This window comes from Macaca thibetana, chromosome X (assembly GCF_024542745.1).
Source record: "Macaca thibetana thibetana isolate TM-01 chromosome X, ASM2454274v1, whole genome shotgun sequence".
Classification (NCBI taxonomy): Eukaryota; Metazoa; Chordata; class Mammalia; order Primates; family Cercopithecidae; genus Macaca; species Macaca thibetana.
The window spans coordinates 12,055,533-12,077,773 of record NC_065598.1 but is presented as its reverse complement, the minus strand read 5'-3'; the positions used below and the strand labels follow the sequence as shown (position 1 = coordinate 12,077,773).

Genomic DNA, 22,241 nt, shown 5'->3' with positions numbered 1-22,241 from the left:
ACTAACAAAGATAAAAAAAGACAAAGGAGGGCATTATATAATGGTAAAAGGGTCAATTCAACAATGGGAGAAGTCTCCCACTATTGACTTCACCGTCAATATTAGACAGATCATCGAGACAGAAAATTAACAAGGATATTCAGGACTTGAACTCAGCTCTGGATCAAGTGGACCTAATAGATATCTACAGAACTCTCTACTCAAAAATAACAGAATATACATTCTTTTCAGTGCCACATGGCACTTACTCTAGAACAGATCACATAAAGGGAAGTAAAACACTCCTCAGGAAATGCAAAACAACTGAAATCATAGCACACTCTCAGATCACAGTGCCATCAAACTGGGACTCAAGATTAAGAAACTCACTCAAAACCACATAATTACATGAAAATCGAACAACCTGCTCCTGAATGACTCCTGAAAAAATAATGAAATTAAGGCAGAAATCAAGAAATTCTTTGAAACCAATGAGAAAAAAGAAACAACATACCAGAATCTCTGGGATGCAGCTAAAGCAGTGCTAAGTGGGAAATTTCTAGCACTAAATGGCCACATCAAAAAGCTAGAAAGATCTCAAATTGACTCCCTAACATCACAAATAAAATAACTAGAGAACCAAGAGCAAACAAACCCCAAAGTTAGTAGAAGACAAGAAATAACCAAGATCAGAGCAGAACTGAAGGAGATAGAGACATGAAAGCACATTTAAAAAAATCAATGAATTCAGGAGTTGGTTTTTTGAAAAAATTAATAAAATAGACTGCTAGCTAGACTAATAATAAAAGAGAAGAATCAGATAAACACAATAAAAATAATAAAGGGGATATCACCACTGACCCCCAAAAATACAACCATCAGAGCATACTATAAATGCCTCTGTGCAAATAAACTAGAAAATCTAGACGAAATGGAAAAGTTCCTGGACATATACACCCTCCCAAGACTGAATTAGGAAGAAGCTGAATCCCTGAATAGACCAATAACAAGTTCTGAAATTGAGGCAGTAATAAACAGCCTACCAACCAAAAAAGATAAAAATAAAAAAGCCCAGGGCCAGATGGATTTACAGCTGAATTCTACCCGAGGTACAAAGGGGAGCTAGTGTTATTTCTTTTTGAAACTTGCAAACAGTTGAAAAGGAGGGACTCCTCCCTAACTCGTTTTATGAGACCAGTGTCCTCCTGATACCAAAACCTGGCAGAGATACAACAGAAAAGAAAAACTTCAGGCCAATATCCCTGATGAACATTGATGTAAAAATCCTCAATAATATACTGGCAAACCAAATCCCAGCAGCACATCAAAAAGCTTATCCACCACAATTAAGTTGGCTTAATCCCCAGGATGCAAGGCTAGTTCAACATATGCAAATCAATGAACATAATTCATCACATAAACTGAACTAAAGACAAAAATCACTCGATTATCTCAATAGACATGGAAAAGGCCTTCGATAAAATTCAACATCTCTTCATGTTAAAACCTCTCAATAAACTAGGTATTGATGGAACATATCTCAAAATAATAAGAGCCATTTATGACAAACCTACAGCCAATATCACACTGAATGGGCCAAAGCTGGACGCATTCCCCTTGAAAACTGGCACAAGACAAGGATGCCCTCTCTCACCACTCCTATTCAACATAATATTGGAAGTTCTGGCCAGGGCAATCAGGCAAGAGAAAGAAATAAAGGGTATTCAAATAGGAAGAGAGGAAGTCAAACTGTTTCTGTAGATGACATGATCCCATATCTAGAAAACCCCATCATCTCAGCCTCAAAGCTTCTTAAGCTGATAAGCAACTTCATCAAAATCTCAGGATACAAAATCAATGTGGAAAAATAACAAGCATTCCTATACACCAACAATAGACAAGCAGAGAGCCAAATCATGAGTGAACTCCCATTCACGATTGCTACAAAGAGAATAAAACACCTAGGAATACAGCTAACAAGGGAAGTGAAGGACCTCTTCAAGGAGAACTAGAAATCACTGCTCAAAGAAATCAGAGAGGACACACACAAATGGAGAAACATTCCATGCTCATGGATAGGAAGAATCAATACCATGAAAATGGCCATACTGCCCAAAGTAATTTATATATTCAGTGCTATTCTCATTGAACTACCATTGACATTCTTCACAGAATTAGCAAAAACCACCTTAAAATTCATACGGAACCGAAAAGGAGCTCATATAGCCATGACAATCCTAAGCAAAAAGAACAAAGCTCGAGGTATCACTCTACCAGACTTCAAACTATATTGTAAGGCTATAGTAACCAAAACAGCATGGTACTGTATAAAAACAGACATATAGACCAATGGGACAGAATAGATATCTCAGAAATATGACTGCACATTTACAATTATCTGATCTTTGACAAATCTGACAAAAACAAGCAATGGGGAAGGAATTCCCTATTTAATAAACGGTGCTGGGAGAACTGGCTAGCCATATATAGAAAATTGAAACTGGACCCCTTCCTTATATCTTATACAAAAATTAACTCCAGATGGATTAGAGACTTAGATGTAAAACACAAAACTATAAAATCCCTGGAAGAAAATCTAGGCAATACCATTCAGGATGTAGGCACAGGCAAAAATTTCATGATGAAAACATCAAAAGCAATTGCAACAGAAACAAAAATTGATAAATAGGATCTAATTAAACTAAAGAGCTTCTGCACAGCAAAAGAAACTATCATCAGAGTGAACATACAACATATAGAATGGGAGAAAATTTTTGCAATCTATCCATCTGACAAAGGTCTCATATCCAGAATCTATAAGGAATTTAAACAAATTTACAAGAAAAAACAACCCTATTAAAAAGTGGGCAAAGGATATGAACAGACACTTTTCAACAGAAGACATTTATGTGGCCAAGAAATATATGAGAAAAAGTGAACATCACTGATCATCAGAGAAATGCAAATCAAAACCACAATAAGATATCATCTCATGCCAGTCAGAATGGTATATTAAAAAATCAAGAAACAACAGCTGCTGGCAAGGCTGTGGAGAAGTAGGAATGCTTTCACACTTTTGGTGTTAATGTAAATTAGTTTCAACCATTGTGGAAGACAGTGGGGCAATTCCTCAAAAACTTAAAACCAGAAATACCGTTTGACTCAGCCATCCTATTACTGGGTATATACCCAAAGGAATATAGATCATTCTATTATAAAGTTACATTCATGCATATGTTCATTGCAGCAATATTTACAATAGAAAAGACATGGAATCAACCTAAATGCCCATCAGTGATAGACTGGATAAAGAAAATGTGGTACATATATACCACAGAATACTATGAAGCCATAAAAAGGAATGAGATCATGTCCTTTGCAGGGACATGGATGGAGCTCAAAGCCATTATCCTCAGCAAACTAATGCAAGAACAGAAAACTAAACACCACATGTTCTCACTTATCAGCAGGAGCTGAAAAATGAGAACACATGGACACAGGGAGAGGAACAACACACACTGGGGCCTGTAGTTGGGGGTTGTGGGGGGAGGGAGAGCATCAGGATAAATAGCTAATGCATGTGGGGCTTAATACCTAGGTGATGGGTTGATAGGTGCAGTAAACGACCGTGGCAGATGTTTACCTGTGTAATAAACCTACAAGTCCTACACATGTATCCCAGAACTTAAAAAATATGTTCATACCATACTATAGTCTATTGAATGTGTAATAACATTGTGCCTCAAAAAACAATGTACACACCTTAATTAAAAATACTTCATTGCTAAAAAGTGGCAACAATTGTCTGAGCCTTCAGCATATCATAATCTTTTTGCTAATGGAAGGTTTTGCCTCAGTGTTGATGGCTGCTGACTGTTCAGGGTGGTGGCTGCTGAAGGTGAGGTGGCTGTGGCAATTTCTGGATACAGTATTCTTTGTCACTTCCTTCTGGCCTATAAGTTATCTATTGGAAATTCCACTGATAACCTTATGGAAGCTGTTTTGTGTGTGATGAGCTATTTTTCTCTTGCTGCTTTCAAGACTCTTTTGTCTTTGACTTTTGACAATTTGATTACAATGCATTTTCGTGTGGGTCTTTTTGAATTTATCCTGGTTGAAATTCTTTGAGCTTCTTGAATTTGTATGCCCATTTTTTTTTTCCCTCAAGTTTGAAAGGTTTTTGGCCATTGTTGGTTCAAATAAGCACTTACTCCCTCTCTTTTCCTTCTGGGAGTCCCATCATGCATATAATGGTCTGCCTGATAATGTCCATAAGTCCCTTAGGCTCTCTTCACTTTTATTTTTTTCTTTTTAATCCTCTGACTTTGTTACCTCTAATAATGACTTCTAATAATCTGTCTTCAAGTTTGTTGGTTTTTTTTTTCTGTCAAATCCAGTCTTCTGTTGAAACCTCTTGAATTTTTTTCTGTTCTGTTATTATATTTTTCAATTCCAGAATTTGTTTGGTTCTTCTTTATAGTTTGTGTCTCTTTGTTGATATGCTTATTTTGTTCATGCATCATTTTCCTGAATTTAGTTATTTATCTGTGTTCCATTTTAGTTCATTGAGCATGTTTAGTACAGTTACTTTAAATTATTTGTGAGGGAGAATTGATCTGTGTTTCTTTAGGGTCAGTTTCTGGAGTTTTATTTTGGCACTTTGATTGGGCCAGGTTTCCCTCTCTCCTTGTATGCCTTGGGATTCATTGCTGCTGCTGTTGAGACTTGGGCATTTGAGAAACAACCACCTCTCCTAGTCCTTATAGACTGATTTTGTGCAGGGAAAAATTTTTACTGATTAGCTCCACTATAGATTCTAGGACCTCTCCAAACTTTTTCTAAGGATGTGCTGTCTTCTCTGCATGTGCGTCTATGCTTTTAAACATCTCCAATTTCCTAAGCAGCTTGTTGTTCCTATTCCTTCTCAGAAGCCTCTGAACCTTGCTTCTGCTGGTGTCTGCCTTTGGAACTGCAGCTATAACATGCCATGAAGATCATGTCTTGTTTTCAGCAGCTTCCAAACAAGGCCACCAGTGCTTCACCAAGTCCCGTCAGTGCTCTGAGTAATGTAACTCAGGAACCACTTCCTTAGGCAGCCTCCAGACTAGACCACATGCTGGATGCATGGTCTGCTCTTTTGTTTTCATCCTAAAAGAGGATTCCTAAGGTGGGAGGTTTCCTGTTAGTTGCACTGTGCTAAATCAGATAGGGAGAGAAGCATGGATAACAGGTACGCAAAACTTTTTAAAACTTTCCTTTCCTTTTTGCTGGAATTCCTTCTTGGTTTTACATTGGTCTAGATGCTGTAACTTTTCAACTGGTCTTTAGAATTCTCACAAAGTTATTCTGGTCAATAACTTGTTAATTTTGTGGCTCTGTGGGAGAATGAGGAACTGAAGCTTCCTAGTCTGCCTTCTTGCTGACATTACCCCATTTTATGTATTTCTTATGTCTGGCATTATTTTATAACACTTTTAGATTTGCAGAAAAATCACAGAGCATTCCTGTATATTTGGCACTCAGTTTCCCCTGTTGGTAACATCTTACATTAGTGTGGTACATTTGTCACAATTAATGAACCAATATTGATACATTATTATTAACTAAAGTCCATATTTTACTCAGATTTCTTTAGGTTTTACCTAATGTCCTTTATTTGTTCCAAAATTCCAACCAGTATACCATATTATATTGAGTTGTCATGTATCCTTAGGCTCCTTTTGGCTGTAACAGTTTTATCACTTATTTTTTAGGTACATAAACCAACAAATTATTTTTATCATTGAAGCCAAATTGATTTAGAATTTTTTGTTGCTTGTACCTCACAGGATTCCCAGATGATACAGATTTCTAGTCCAAACACATTGTTGTATAATGAGAAAAGTGAGGCCCACAGTGTCCTAGTGATAATCCACAATCACAGAGCTAACACTGAAAGAGCTGGGATTTTAGTCCAAGTGTTTTTACTCTAATATCTGTGCTTTGTTATTCTATGCCACTTGTTGCTAAAATACACTGCAACCACACTATTTCCAGAAAGATAATTTTATTGCATCTTGAATTTCTGATAAACAGCCACACTAACATATGAATTGGTGACAAGGTTTTGATAAACGTTTAGTGTCTTATTATAAAATATAGGCTTTACCTGAATGCCTAAATTCTTATAATTTTTTTTATTTCCATAGGTTATTGGGGAACAGGTGGTGTTTAGTTACATGAGTAAGTTCTCTAGTGGTGTACCCTTCACCCAAGCAGTATACATTGTAACTTTTATTCATCACCTGCTTCCCACCCTTTCCCCTGAGTCCCCAAAGTCCATTATGTCATTTTTATGCCTTGACATTCTCATAGCTTAGCTCCTACTTATGAGTGAGAATATATGATGTCTGGTTTTCCATTCCTGAGTTACTTCACTTAGAATAATAGTCTCCAGTCTCATCCAGGTCGCTGTGAATGCCATTAATTCATTCCTTTTTATGGCTGAGTAGTATTCCATCGTATGTATATATACCACAGTTTCTTTATCCACTTATTGATTGATGGGCATTTGGGTTGGTTCCACGTTTTTCCAATTGTGAATTATGCTGCTATAAACATGACTTCTTTTCCTCTAGGTAGATACCCAGTAGTGGGACTGCTGGATCAAATGGTAGTTCTATTTTTAATTCCTTAAGGAATCTCCATACTGTTTTCCATAGTGGTTGCACTAGCTTATATTCCCACCAGCAGTGTAGAAATGTTCCCTGTTCACTGCATCCATGTCAATATCTACTATGTTTTGGTTTTTTGATTATGGTCATTCTTGCAGGAGAAAGGTGGTATCACACTAAATGCCTAAATTATTATTATTATTATTATTTTTTTTGGAGACAGAGTCTTACTCTGTCACCCAGGCTGAAATGCAGTGGCATGATCTCGGCTCACTGCAATCTCCGCCTCCCGGGTTCAAGCGATTCTTCTGCCTCAGCCTCCTGAGTAGCTGGGATTATAGGCATGCACTGCCACGCCTGGCTAATTTTTGTATTTTCAGTAGAGACGAGTTTTCACCATGTTGGTCAGGCTGGTCTCAAACCCCTGACCTCATGATCTGCCCGCCTCCACCTCCTAAAGTGCTGGGATTACAAGCGTGAGCCACCGTGCCGGGCTAATGCCTAAATTCTTCTAATGACATTTCTACATCAGTAGTTTAAGAAGAGATACTCACTGATTTGTGTATCAGCATTTTCCCTCATGGCCCACTGGATATAAGGCTTCAGAAACAGGTTTATTCATCCATCCATCCATTCATCCATCCATCTACTGATACAAACATACATCTAAACATCTATTCAACAAATACTTATTAACTGCATACTATTTCCCAGACAATATTCTAGGCAGTACAAACTAATTTTTGTTGATCTCCTTTATCTCCTGTAGAAGAATAGTCATGAGTCTCCAGTAATTTCTGGGGCAAAACCAAAACCAAATGGTACCAACATATTGAACTCATTAATCCTTTACCCTTTTGGGGGTTTTATGTAGGAATGTGGGCTTGATAATGTGGGAAACTGAAGTTTAAATGTTGAGCTAAAAAACAAAACAAAACAAAAAACCAGCTGAGCAACTTCCCATGAGCTTGGAGCAAAAGAGGAGAATGGTGTTATAGAAGCTGAGAGAACAATCTAGAACAGAATATCACCAAAAATGAGTTGAGGACATTTACACAGCAGCCTTATAAAATTCCACAATGATAATAAGCAAAATTTTTCCAAAACACTATGGATAATTAACTTTTTGAAAGTACAATGGGGTTGTTTTTCTGTCGACCATTAGTAAGAGCAACTTGCTATGTAATTTTCACCTTCCTAATAATTATTTGCACTTGCATTAAGCATTCCATTGTGACTGGGCTGCCTCCTGCTATCACTTCCTGTCCTCTGTACCCCTCCCACAAAGTGCTGGTTAGAGGGGGAGAGCAGCTGCAAACTCTGTGATTGATAAGCAGACCTCCTCCCTGTGAACACCCACCAAAAGGAAGGGAGGAGTCATGGCATTTTCATATTAAAAGTTGTACTTCTCTGGTGAATTTTGACATTGTTCCTAGAATGACCTTTAAGGTAGGTCATAGGTGTCAGAGCTAGGCAAGAAATGCATGCTGATAGAAGACACATCATAGAGCTTTCTGGCAACAAGTAGGACAAACTGGGGTTCTCTGAGGTCCATTTTTAGCTCCCTGCAACCTCAGAAAAGTCATTTTACTGATCTCTGCTCTAGTTTCTTTCAAACATAAAACACATGTCAGCTCCTCATTTCATGGGAGGGTTTTGAAAATTTATCAGTTTGTGAATTAAAAATATAAGTATGGGCTCAAATGGATGATGTTTTAGAGTAGGGATTGGCAAAGTACTATATAGCCCATGGGTCACATCCAGCCCCCAGTCTGTTTTTGTAAATAAAGTTTTATTGGAACACAACCGTGTCCATTTATTTGCATGTTTCCTATGACTGCTTTAACACTACCATGGCAGACTTGTACTGTTGAGTCATAACAGAGACCACATGGCCTCCAAAGCCTAAAATATTTACTATGTGGCCATTTACAGAAAAGGTTTGCTGACCTGGCTTAGAGGATTACCTTGGGGGTGGGGGAAGAAAAGTATGTATCTTTTTGTGAGAAAACCTATCCTTGACAGGGCATGGAGATTGCTTTCTGAGGGAGTCAACAGCTAAAAGCAATCATTCCTCCTTGCTAAGCCTTTATTGAGAAGGTCATGTGAGAAATGATTTTTAAAAAAGAGTCAAGAGGTGAGGTTGGGAGGTAATGGCTAAAGGCTAATGAGTTTTTAACAGACATGACCTTCTAAGAAACATGAATGACCAAGGAACCCTGCCATATCCTTTCTTACTTGTGTTACTTCCCTGTATTAGCCAACCACTTACACTGAAAACCATGACATAGAAAAAGATAGGGCTGCCCACTGTTCTTTTCCTTTCAGTTTTCCCTTATTCACAGCGAGTCAAAGGGAGGGAGTGTTAGTAGGATGTGCTCATATTAAGAAGTACAGTCAAAACAATTGAGTTAGTTGTGTGCAGCATTTCTACTGTTCTGATTAGAATGAAAGACATATGCATGTATAAGCTATGAAATACAAATTGTATGATTTCAGTGATTCATCAGACAAGTTAATGCTCTTATATTTTCATCTGCAACTTTCATCATACAAAGATGATCAGTAAAATTCCTGCTAATAATTTAAAATTTTCATTTGTCTTATTATGAAATGTCATTAAATAGGCTGGGTGCAGTGGTTCACGCCTATAATCCCAGCACTTTGGGAGGCTGAGGAGAGTAGATCACAAGGTCAAGATTCACCATCCTTGCCAACATGGTGAAACCCCATCTCTACTAAAAATACAAAAATTAGCTGGGCGTGGTGGCGCGCACCTGTAATCCCAGCTACTCAGGAGTCTGAGGCAGAAGAATCTCTTGAACCCAGGAGGCAGAGGTTGCAGTGAGCTGAGATTGTGCCACTGCACTCCAGCCTGGCGACAGAGAGAGACTCCGTCTTAAAAGTCATTAAACAGGAAATAAAAAACTCTATGACATGTTGACAGAGAGACCACAGACGAAGGGGAAAAGCTTTACATTTTCATACCTTTTCCAGCACTTTTATCCTGCTTTTTGAACAAGGGACCTGCATTTTCATTTTGCAACAGGTCCTAAACATTATGGAGCCAGCCCCATGTGCTCAGCAGCACCCTTTAAGATCAGAAAGCATTTTTGAGTTTCTCCCAGCCTTCCCAACCTGAATACCTAATACCAAACCTGTGTTTCTGGAGCGGCCGGATGGCATGCTCCGTGCAGCAAATATGTGACATGGCTACTCTTGACTCAGATTGATTTGAGTGTTCACTGGCATCAAGAGTAGTGTGATCTCTCATCATCCTTGCAATTGAAGGGGCTCTTCACCAGAAACTGGCCATTGATAACAAGGCTTTATTCAAGCTTTGAGAGGAGCTACAGAATAAGGGCTTGGCAGGAACTGCAGTTTCCCACCTTTTGGTGGACCACAATATGGCACTTCTGTCACCAGCCCTCCTGTCTCAGTTGCTCTCCTTTTTTTCTTTTTCTTTTTCTTTTTTTTTTTTCCTTTTTTTTTTTTTTTTTTTTTTTTGAGATGGAGTTTTACTCTTGTTGCCCAGGCTGGAGTGCAATGGCACATTCTTGGTTCACTGCAACCTCTGCCTTCCAGGTTCAAGCAATTCTCCTGCCTCAGCCTCCCAAGTAGTTGGGATTACAGGTATGCGCCACCATGCCTGGCTAATTTTGTATTTTTGGTAGAGACAGGGTTTCTCCATGTTGATCAGGCTGGTCTCGAACCCCTGACCTCAGGTGATCCGCCCACCTTGGCCTCCCAAAGTGCTGAGATTACAGGTGTGAGACACCGTGCCCGGCCCTGCTCTCCTTTTATGCTGGAGTACAGACAATACTGAAAAGACACCTGCCACCAAGGTGATTCCATGCCCTCTTAAGTTCAGCCAATTTACTTGGCAGCAACACCCATAACCCCACGTGGCATTTGGCACAGGCCAGAATTTCTGCCTGTGCCCCAGCCTTAGGCAATACCATCAAAATTGCTCTCTGCAAGGGTTGGCTCAATCTAGAAAGAAGAGGTCCAGAGGCCACTCAAAAAAATCAAGGGTGGCAGGCAGCCCCAAGCTAGTATTTCAATTACAGGCTGTGATGGAAACCTGGTCCTCCAGGTGTTTCTCCTTTGCACAGGTTGGCCATCCCTGTGATACCGAATGGACTTTGTGACCCACCTCCTGTACATCCCTAGGGGCTATATACAGCACAGGAGAAGAAAGAGGCGACCCAGTGCACTAGCTAACCTGCTGTCCACAGCTTGGCCTGAATATGCATGTCCCAACTCTGTTGTAGTCAAGTGGCCCAAGGAACTTCAGATAATTACAATCCCTCCAGATACTTTGGCTTGCTGGACAAATAAGGAGAGAAACTCAGGGATTTGTCCTAGAGTGAAGGCCAGATTAAGTGAGCCAGCAAAGTTTCAAGAAGAAATGCACAGGGAAAATGAAACAGCCTCTGATACAGGAGAAGTTTGCCTAGCACAGCTCTTTGTGCCATATGCCAAATTAGATCTGGAATGATAGAGTCATTTCAGAGCTTTCCTGTTAAAAGCCCTTCCATCAACTCTGCAAACTTACCTTCCAGCTGGGAGCAGTGATTATTAACTCAGCAGATAGGTGCTTTGTCAGATTCAAAAGAAAACAAATCTGCTCCAATGAAGAGAATAAACAGCCCCTAATGTTCAGCCTGGGAAGCTTTTGTATTGACAGGGCATAATTAACTTTCATTTCATGTAATGATACTATTATATTGACTTTGTTCCCCCCATTCCAGAATTATAATATACTTTCCTCCCCTTGACTGGATGCTTGGGATCTAGGAACTCATTGAACCAAATGACATTTGCTCTTGCCATGAGGCAAGTATTTGATTTTTATGCAGAACCCATCATGTGTACTCAAAAGCAACATATTTTATTTAAGAATTGTTCATCAAAAGCACACACAAAAAATGAGGCAAACTGCCTGTCTTCTAACATATTGCTAGTTCTTAACTCTTTGGATACTTATTAACCTCACAGAATAACAGAGTAACCTGTCACCAAGAGATTTATCTTATTTCCTTCATGGGCACAACTGTTAATTTCCACAGAGACCTGCAGCATTTTATTAGCAGAGACAAAAGATAACTTGTGTAATCTCGCAGATCAATTTGTCCTTTGTTGGGTGTGTATTAAAATGTAGTCTTGATAAAGTAGGAAATTGGTGTCTGCTTCAAATATAAAAATATCACAGGAGATGATGGGCACAACCACAATATCCACATCCCAACTTTACACCTTAACTCTTCTTGACATTTAAAAAAATTTTTAGAGAAGAAAAAGTTTAAGGGAATTCACCACAGAATAACAGATAAAGGGACTCCACAGAATAACAGTAAAAGTCTCATGAAATCTTGTAGTAAAAATCAAGAAATAAAATATCCAAAGAATAGCCCTAGAACTACCAAATAATATTTGAAGATAACCTATTAGACTGGGTAAATACTTTGAGGCTCACACAAAAGAACGAGGTAAGCCTTTTCTGTTTCTAATTTCCATGATGACAGAATCCTATCATGTTGACTTGACTGTCTTCTGCTGTGGTTGATAAGAAAGGGCACACAAATTATTTGTATTTATTCAGATTATTATTTTCTGGAGACAGATAAGCCAAAAATACCTTTCACATTGACCATGGAATAGATTGACGGATGAGAATGACTAAACTACTCCCAAGTTGAGCCAAGCCCATACTGGAGAACAAAGTGGAAGTTTCCACATCTCATTACTAATTTCCACTCTTCAGGATTCAGAGTTGAATTATTCTGCATTAAGGAGATAGTACTCAGTTTAATTGCCCACCATGGGAATTGCTGGTAGAATAATAGAATAGCATGTCTTGTCCAATCCTCATGCAGGGCTACTTTTTGTGCACACAGAATGAAGGTGGCCAGGAAGCCAGCAGGCCAACAACAACAAAAAGCCTCTCAAATTTAGAACTTGAAAAATCAGGCCATGTGCTTCGGAACTGACCCTCCAGTCTCCTCTCCAACCCTCATCTCTATCCTCAGACTCTAACTTGGCTCATCATCATAATCTATTTTGCCAGCTAGTATTGTAATATTCATTTTGCTCGTGTTTTAATTTTTTCCTGTAATTTACAAAACCAAAGTTCCAGATTTATTGAATCATGGTACTTTTGCATTAACTCTCCCTACCTTCACAATCAAACAAGCATATTTTCACCCAATTTAACTAAAAAATGGTGTTCCTCATTCTCTGACTTTTAAACATGTAAAGTATTTTAAAAATACCTTATCTTGTATTGTCCAAACCAGAACACTTTGAGAGCAAAAGGAGGTGCTGTCTGTAATTACTTCAGAATGACACCCATAAACCAGGACTCTCCTGGGTGAATGTGATTGTATAAGTCACTCATCTATAGTCTATATCTGTATCTAATCATCTATACCCGTATCCATATCTATAGCTCTATCATCTATATCTATAGTCTATATCATCTGTATATCTATACCCATCTATATCTGTATTAATACATCAATATCTATATTCTATATCTATGTATATCCACATCTATGTCTGTATCTGTATCTATGATTGGCTCTATAATATATCTACATCCCTTTCCATCTATACCTACCTCTAAAGTTATTATTAATTGATGCTGTTATTATAACAATCACCTTAGAGTATCTCACTTTCTCTGTTTCTCTTCATTTCTCCATCTCTCCATCTTTCATCCATTTCTCATTGGGACACTCTTTCCCATGACTCTTTCCTTTTCCTTGTAGTTTCTTTCTATCTGTCTTCCTCCCTTCCCCTGCTCTGCTGTCTCTTAACTGGTAATAATAAGGAACTGAGAAATTTTAAATTTGCATCTATCATATTTCTTAAACAATGTTTTCTGTTCCTTAAAACTGCATTTCATATTTCTCCAAGAATATCAACAAAAGTTTTTCTTTCTCACAGGCTGAGTCTCAGTTTTACCATCCAGAAAAATGGAGTTAATCATTTCTGTGTTGAAGTCAAACAAATGAGATCATGTGTTGACAAGTGCTTTACAGCAGCAACCATAGCTGTTCATTAGAATTACCTGGGGAGCTCCTGAAACTCACTATTCCCAGGCTCGACCCCAGACCCAGGCATCAGGATTTTTTACTGATCCTCAGTCTATTCCAATGTGTGGCCAAGGTTGAGAACCATTAGTTTGTAGCCTATACAGTATTATAAAACATATATTAGCATGTGTGTATTGCATCCTTCATTTAACCTCGTGAATCAGTAACTCTATAGAAAACAGGTTACCCAGCCCTACCCTAAAAAATTGGGTATGGAAGAGGGAAGATGAAACTTGAGCACATTTTGAACTCTCCTGGGCCATGTCCTGAAAGACTCATTATGTTAAAATTATCTCATTATTTAGTTGTTAGACTCTAACTTTGAACACATAAAAGCCAACTTCCTCCCATAGCTTTGTCTGTCACTTGGAATACTTGTACTTCCATCAAAAACAATTGTTTGATGTGGGTTATTGTTTACATACTAAGATGAGATTAAAAAAAACATCTAAATTTCTCTTTCAAAAATATGCAAGAGAGTGAAAAATTAAATGCAAAGGTGCTAATTACTAACCATAGATTAATTTTCAAATTGTCCCTTTAACTTCTAAAACTAATGAGTACAGAAATATTCCACACTGCAAACCTGGGCTCCCGAGAACTCTGATAATTAGAGTACTTCTTTGTAATAAACATTACCCAGTAAGTTAAAAAAAAAAAAAAAAAAGGAAAGAAAAATAATGATTGTCATTATTTATAAAACTCATTAGTGATAAAGAACAAACACTTTCAGAAGAAATACTGTTCTTGACATCTTAAAACTTTCTCTGAGAGGACTGTAGAAACTTACTTTTCAAGTAAAATGAAATCGCATGGATTTGGAAAAATGACACTGGTGACTTTGGTTTTAAAACTTGCCATTTAGTAATCAGTGCAGGTTTCTCTATTAAGCTGCTGATTTGCTCTTATGTTTTAACAGTGGACATTAGGCCAGTGTAAATGTTACACTGACACCCAGTCGGCTCTTAAAAATGTCAGTGATGGTAATGGTAATGCATGAAGGCAGAGCTAGCTGACGTTCCCAGAACCTCTAACCAGTTGGCCTCAGTTTGGGTTTCCACCTATTGATCGAATGACCTGGAATGTATGGGAACCCAAATCCAACCAGAGGAAAATAAACATCTGTTTTAATCAGAGAAGTCTGATGCATACCTTCATAAACCCATAAATCCATGTCTTTTAAAAACTATATTTCTTCAGCCACAAATTTTTATTGTTTTGAGTCAAAGCATCTAGGTCACCTTAACTAAGCCAATTGCACACAGTCATAGCCCTGTTACAAAATAGATGGTACAATATAATATTAAAAATTACCATCTTCCTAGCAGCCTAAGGGACTTGGACAAATGGTATGAAATTATGAATTCAAAATCTGGGGTTTGAGCCAAACTATTGGCCTTTCTTCTAATCTTTGAGGTTTCTGGGAGGCTCTGCTCCCACTGCCATTTCTATGATAATATCTCTGTGAGCTCATCCTTAGGAAAGCCTTGGAGAGCCAGGGGGCCACTTTCCAGTCATGTTCAATGGCATCCTGGATCTTCCTGGGATGGACCCAGGAGTCAAGTACCTCAGAAACAAACTGTGCTCTGAAGGGATGGGAGTCCTGTCCCCTGTGCAGCAATTCTAGGGAAGGAGAGAGATTTGGGCTTCAGAGACTGAGAAACTGTCCACAACATTCACATGTGTTGTCCCTGTTGCTATTTTTCAATAATCCTCACTTGTATGTGGTGGTGGTGGTGGGCAGGGGTTGGTACAAAAGACCAAATCCCCTAGAAACAACCTTGGCAGATAGTTTTTATAAAAATGACCCCTTACCTCACGGTGATCCTGTGTTTGACTAATCAGTCCATAATCAACTTGGCTGGAACAAAGGACATAGCATGTGGTTGTGAAATAATTTTTTTCTGGCCTCCAATCTCTGCTCTATTATGATCAGGCTAGAACCAACCATGCTTCCTGATTTCAAATCTGTTTCATGAATGTCTTATAATTAAGGATATTTTGCTCAGGTTGGAGAAAAAGGACAGTATGGACCCTTGCCATTTTGAGAAATATAAATGCTCTTTTCACACACACACACACACACACACACAAAACCAAAAAACAAAAAACAAGACCACTCTGCAGCCACTCCAAAAATCAGTTTGGTGGTTCCTCAAAAAGTTAAACACAGACTTTAATTTTGACCCGGCAATTCCATATGTTCCAGCAACTCCACGCCTAGGTATGTGTGCCCAGAAGAAGTGAAAGCAGAGACTCAAATAGATGCTTGTACACAAATGTTCATAAAAATACCAGTAACAATAGGCAAAAGGTGGAAACAACCCAAATGCCCATTAACAGATGAATGAATGAACAAAATGTCCACACAAGGGAACATTAAAAAGGAAAAATAAAAAAGGACAGAATTCTGACATGCCTGAAAATGTTATGCTAAGTGAATGAAGTTGAAGACAAAAAGATATATAATTTCACTTATATGAGGTCCCTAGAGCAGATAAACTTATAGAGACAGAAAGTAGAATAGATGTCACCGTGGGGTAAGTGGAGGGAGGAACTGGCAGTTATTGTTTAATGGGTACAAAGTTTCTTTTGGGTATCATGAAAAAGTTCTGGAAATGGATAGTAGTGAATGGTTGCACAACATTGTGGATGTAGTTAATGCCACTGAATTGTACACCTAAAAATGGTTAAAATGGTAAATTTCATGTTATCTTTCTATACCACAATTAACAAAAAACCAGAGCACCACAAAAATCCAAAACAAGCCAATGTTAGTGTGAGAAATTTACGATAAAACAGATAATGTATATTATCCTTTTAGCTGATTTTTAAAAAATTACAGATGAGAAAGTAACATTCCTGTCTTGACCACTCCTAAAAAGCCTTGTAAATGAAATTCTTGCATGTCCGACTTTGGTTGTTAGTCTCAGACAATGAATACAACTTGGCCTAATATTGAACGGTGGTAACTTTTGCTCTGAGTCAGGCTTACCATGCTACACAGTGAATTGTCACTCGAAGATGGTGCCTGTCCAAGAATGAAGCAACCCAACATCACAATATATAGAAATACAAGTGTATAGAAATAAATATAGAAATATATAGAAATATAAGCAGTTGGTTTAGGAGATCCAGCTGCTTTAGTCATGGCCTCCAAATGCCTATGAGTGCCTAATTTAAGTATATTCATTCTCATAAAGATAAAGAAGTCCATTGGCCAAGGATCCTATTGTTCATGCCATCTGTTGAACCTACTTGATGAAGTAGTCTCGCCCATCTCGGTTTGCCGTCATCTCCCATCCATAGGGGGGCACCTGGTTCAAGCCCCAGGGTCCTGAGGGAGGTGGCCAGCCTGAAGACTTCGTCCTGTGGCTGGAAAAGAAGAAAAAAGCATCATTACACCTGACTCCTGAACATTCCTTCTGAGACAAACTCTGAAAGGAGAATGTGACTTGCTCCTCTTAAATTGGGCAAACCCCCAATTTAAGTTGCAACAAAAATCGACAAATTATCTTTTACAATTTCTAGTTTACAACTTAAATTCAATTCAGGAGCAAAATGAAAGGGTAGGTTCTGGAGAATTTTCTAGGTGCCTGCCTTTCCAACATCAAGAAGAAAGAGGAAGTAACTCCACGTGACAAGCAATAGCAATGGGTAGCCTTGTAGTCACAGTCTAACCAGAGGCCTGAGCCCAGTTTCTGAAGCATTACTGAATCCTGGCTAAGCCTCCTCAGTCCAGGACCTGCAGAAATTCCTCCTTGCCCTCATGAATGCCCAAGACTTCCTCAGACCTTAACCATACTTTGGAAGGAAGTAAACGATGCCATTTTAGGATGGCTCAACATCCCTCATCACTTGGTCCTTTCACTCCAGATGAAGTTACTCACTGCATAGCCTGTGAAAGCCTTTGGGTGGTTCCAAATCCCAGGCTGGCACCACCGAAGCTGGTGGCAGGGAGCAGTGACGATGCTTTCAGGAACTCACAGTCTCAGCTACCCGTGAGCCCTTTGCAAAGAGGAAACAGCGCCCCCTGCGGTCAGATGACCACAGAGCAGGCACCCTTCCCCCAGCCTGGTGCCCGCTCAGGCTAGTGAGTGTGGCAGGGGCTAACACAGCTGGGAACTCTCACACTAGGTGCACCCTAAACAACCTCATGTGGTGGCTCTCCCGCAGCAAACATCCAAAGCAGGGGTCTCGGCCTTTCAGACTTTCAATTCCCCAGGATACTGGGCAACTCATCCCTCTCCAGCCCAGCCCAGCCCTTCCAGCACCTCTCAAGTGAAACAAGCCTATTTCCTGCATGTTTTCCGCAGATGAACTATTTTGTATAATTTTAACCATCTCCATTACTTTTCCTTAACTTCCTTTCCGTTTTCCTACAGCCTTTATAAAGGATGTAGGAACAGTTTGTTTTTGTTGGAAAAAGTGTTCACAAATTTAATACTGGTCTGGTAAATGTAGAATGCCACCATAGGATTATTTGTGGCCCATTGACTACTAAAAGACATGGGAAGCATTTTGTTCCTCTTCTTTGTGCAAAAGTCAGCAGTGGCAATTTCCTCTGGTGGTTTTTGTTTTTGTTTTTGTTTTTTAAATGTGCTGCTTCCCTGCAGTGAGAGAACACATGAATTTGCTACCCTGAGGTACTATTAAAACACACACACACACACAAAAACCCCAAGAAAACCCCACCAATTTCTCTACACTAGTAGAGAAAGCATTTGGAATGCTTTGTAAGGTGGTATCAAGAAAACAAGTTCTTACAGGTATGAACACAGTCTATTCTATTATTAAAAACGTTTCCAAAAGCAATAGTACAGTTAGAGATGGCACAAAGAATATCCTTGTGAGTGAAAAGAGGCCTATGTAGAGAATGCAACAATTTATTCTGGCTTACTCAATTATGTACGGTATCAGAAAGTTTATCTTCCCCAGAGGAGGCTTATTAAAAACAAACTGTCTTTCCTTTCCTTTCCTTTCCCTTTTCCTTTTCCTTTTCTTTCCATTCTTCTTCCCCTCCATGAAATCTTAATCACTAAAGGAAAGACACAGGCTTCCTAATATAATTTACATGTAAAATACAGCATTATAATAATGAGTTGGAGGAAGCCTGAATTTTATTATAAACTACGTTGTCCTGTACAGTATGTTCAGGAAGCAGCTAACAACCATTTAGCAAGATATTTTCAAATAAAGCCTCTTGTCATAAAATACCAAATGAAGTGCCAATACTGGAAAACTCTACAAATGCGAATCAAGTGACTCTAGCTCAAGGAGCATCCCCTGATACAAAACAAATAATTGAATAATTAAGATCAAATATGGCTACATGTCTGTTAATGTGTTGACAAAAAAATACATGGATCTGAAAGGCCTTAGTATGATTTAGCAAATTAAAAGTGCAAATGGAAGGAAAAAAACACCCTTTGTAAGTATTTATCCATAAAAACCTTGAGAAAAGTTAACGACACAGGTCGTAATTGCAGAGGGATTTGGCTCTGGCTCCTATGCAGTGTGATGACTACAAGTCCAGCCCTGACAACGGCCAGTATGAGGATTTCAGGCAGTCATAATCCAGGGTTTTATGTACTTCCCAAATTGAGCTGAAAAGAAGCACCTGGCAGCACTTGTTAAATATACAGATTACCAGGTCCCAGAAATGATGATTATGATTCAGCAGGTCTGGAATAGAACAAGAAATCCATGAATAGGCGTAAATGCATTGAAACAAGTAATTCAGATGATTCTTGTCTTCAGGTAAGGTTGCCAGATTTAGCAAAAAAGCAAAGTCAAAAATACCCACTTAAATTGAATTTCAAATAAACAATGAATAATCTTTAGTATAAATGTTAGTATAATTTTATTGAAATATATAGGATATACTTATACCAAAAAGTAATGTTATTATTTATTGAAAATTTACATTGAAGGAGGCATTCTGTATTTTTTAACTGGCAATCTTGGGTTTGGGAAATACTAGTGTTTGCTACCCCAAGCTTAGACTGAGATCTGGTAGCATGGGTACTACCTCATGGTTTGTTAGAAATGCAGAATCTGCATTTTCTTGAGATCCCCATGTAATTTACAAACCTTGGAAAGTTTGTGAGGCATCACCCAAATCAGTGGTTTCCAATGTGATGCCTTACTGCACATTGGAATCCCCCGTGGAGGAACTTGTAAACTGCAGATGCTTGGAACCAAAGCCAAGCCAAGCCACTGAAGTCGGAATATCTGGGGATAGGGCCTAGGCATTGGTATTTTATACTACCCAGGTCAGCCAAAGTGGCGACCCACTGCTCCAAGTAACTCTTCTTCTTCTTCTTCTTTTTTTTTTTTTTTTTTTTTTTAAATTAGCTGATAAGGTAGGAGAGAAAGGGTGTGGTGATCAAGAGGATATATGCTGGAGCAGAGAGTTTGAGAAGTATAGTCCCAGGACCAGCAATAGCAGCTTCACCTGGGAATTTGAGATGTAAATTTTGGGGCACCACCCAAGACCTACTGAATCCAAAACTCTGGGGTGATGGGGGTGACCCAGCAATCTGTGTTTAACAAGCTTCCACACAATGCTGATGCCCACTCAAGTTTGAGAAACACTGGGTTAGAACCAGACTCTTCAATCCAGGCTCTGCCGTTTATTTTCCACGACCTTGAACAAGTTACTTCATCTCTCTAACCCCCTCAATTCCAGTTACTCCTTGGTAAAATGATGACAATAGGACCCATTGGGAGAATATTAAGTAGGTTTTGTAAAGCACTCAGTATGTGCTATAAAGTGTTTGCTAAATAACTATAATATAGGACTTTGGGTGGTTGTGCAAGTATAAATGGCTTTAATCCATCCTCAGAACAGAAAAACAGTGAAAGGCTCAGTCATCTATTCTTCTCCATTCTGGCAAGAGCAGGGCAAGAAGGGGCTTAACCAAGCAGTCACACCTTCCCAGAATATCAGAAGGTGATGAGTTCAGACATTCTCAAGGCAGAAGGAAACATCAAAGTTTTTTTTCCTTTGTTTTTTGTTTTTGTTTTGTTTTGTTTTTATCAGAAATCCCAGCTGTGTGATCCTGGGTGCACAGTGTCCATTTCCACCGGTCTCAGGCAAGGCCTTGGGAGTTCTTGCAATTCTGATGTCCTGTGACTTCTATCTGAGAGCATGGCTGTGTGAACCACTTTCAAACACTTAGCTCAGCCTTAAAAATAGCGACCTACATTGGCAGGGCTATTTAAGTCACTTCAGAAACTCCCAGCGACTGACTGAACTGGTTTGCAACTTTATGCTTTACCCATCTATTGTTTGCAACAGATTGAAACCTTCCTGGACAAAAAATATATTCATACTTGATAGGAAATGAGAGCAGCTATGAATGGTACAGACAAAGTTGTGGAACTATTTGTATTGCAACCATTAGTGGAAGCAACCCATGGTTTCCTCCTGTGTGCATGCCTCTAAGTCCTGGACAAAATCTTGATGGCCAGCTCACCCTAGGAGAAGTCAGGCTTTCAGGAGACACCTGAAGGCCTCTTTGGTATTTGAGTTTCCTTAGAAACATGGCAGTGTCCGATAAAGGGATGCCACAGGGGAAAAGGAATGTGAGGTCAGGTTCCAAGGTCCTGAGCCAGATTCAAATTCTGCCACTTACTGGATTTGTGACCCTGTGCAATTTACTCTAAACTCTCTGTACCTTATTTTCATCACCTGTAAAGTAGGATTATTTTAACTCACTGTTTTTCATTCGGGGTGATTTTGCCCCCAAGGGATATTTAGCAATATCTGGAGATTTTGGGTGGTCACAACTGAGGGGAAGAGGAGACGAGGTATATTGCTAAACATCCTGCAATACACAGGACAGCCCCTCAAAAGATAGAACTATCTGGCCAAAACGGCAATAGAGCCAAGATGAAAAACCCTGCTTAGCTCATAGGACTGTTATAAGAAGATCATGTAATTAATGCACAATTCTTAGCATAGTACCTTGTATATAGTAGGTTTTCAATGTACTTTAGTTGAATAAAACATAAAACCAAGCATTCTCAAGGTTTCTGCTTACAGTCTAATAGTGATAAATACAACATATCTTTATATCAGAGGGAAAGAGTTCAAATCCCAGGTTTGCCACTTAATGGGCTGGCTTTTCTGGGTTTTAGTTTTATGTGTAAAATGGAAACAATAACAACTAGTTCACAGCAATGTTATGCAGATAAATGAGATACATAAAGCCCTAAAGTACAATGCTTGACCCATTTATAATAGTCTCATCAAATGGTACATTGTGTTGTAAGCAGTAATGGTCATAGTAATAAGAGTAGCATGGAGCATTTCTAAGGATACACCTGCTTAGGATACTCACAGGCCTGCCTCAGCATGCAACAGGTGCCTGCATTATTATTTCCCTTTCAAAGATGAAGAAACTGAGACACAGAAAGAGTGTATAACTAGCCTAATAGGGACAGCAATCTACTTTAAAGAGAGGCTGCATCCTTCAGCAGGCACTGTGTCTTACATCAATGG

The 22,241-nt window shown here is 38.9% G+C and overlaps 1 protein-coding gene across 9 annotated transcripts in view; it reads right to left on the bottom strand.

Moving 5' to 3' along the window:
* Positions 1–22,241, bottom strand: part of FRMPD4 (FERM and PDZ domain containing 4) — an 863,942-nt gene that overhangs the window by 198,942 nt on the left and 642,759 nt on the right. For all 9 annotated transcript variants that reach the window (XM_050777254.1, XM_050777257.1, XM_050777250.1 and 6 more), the window contains one exon: positions 16,991–17,107. In XM_050777254.1, coding sequence (XP_050633211.1) covers positions 16,991–17,107 — 117 coding nt within the window. The remainder of the gene's footprint in view (positions 1–16,990; positions 17,108–22,241) is intronic.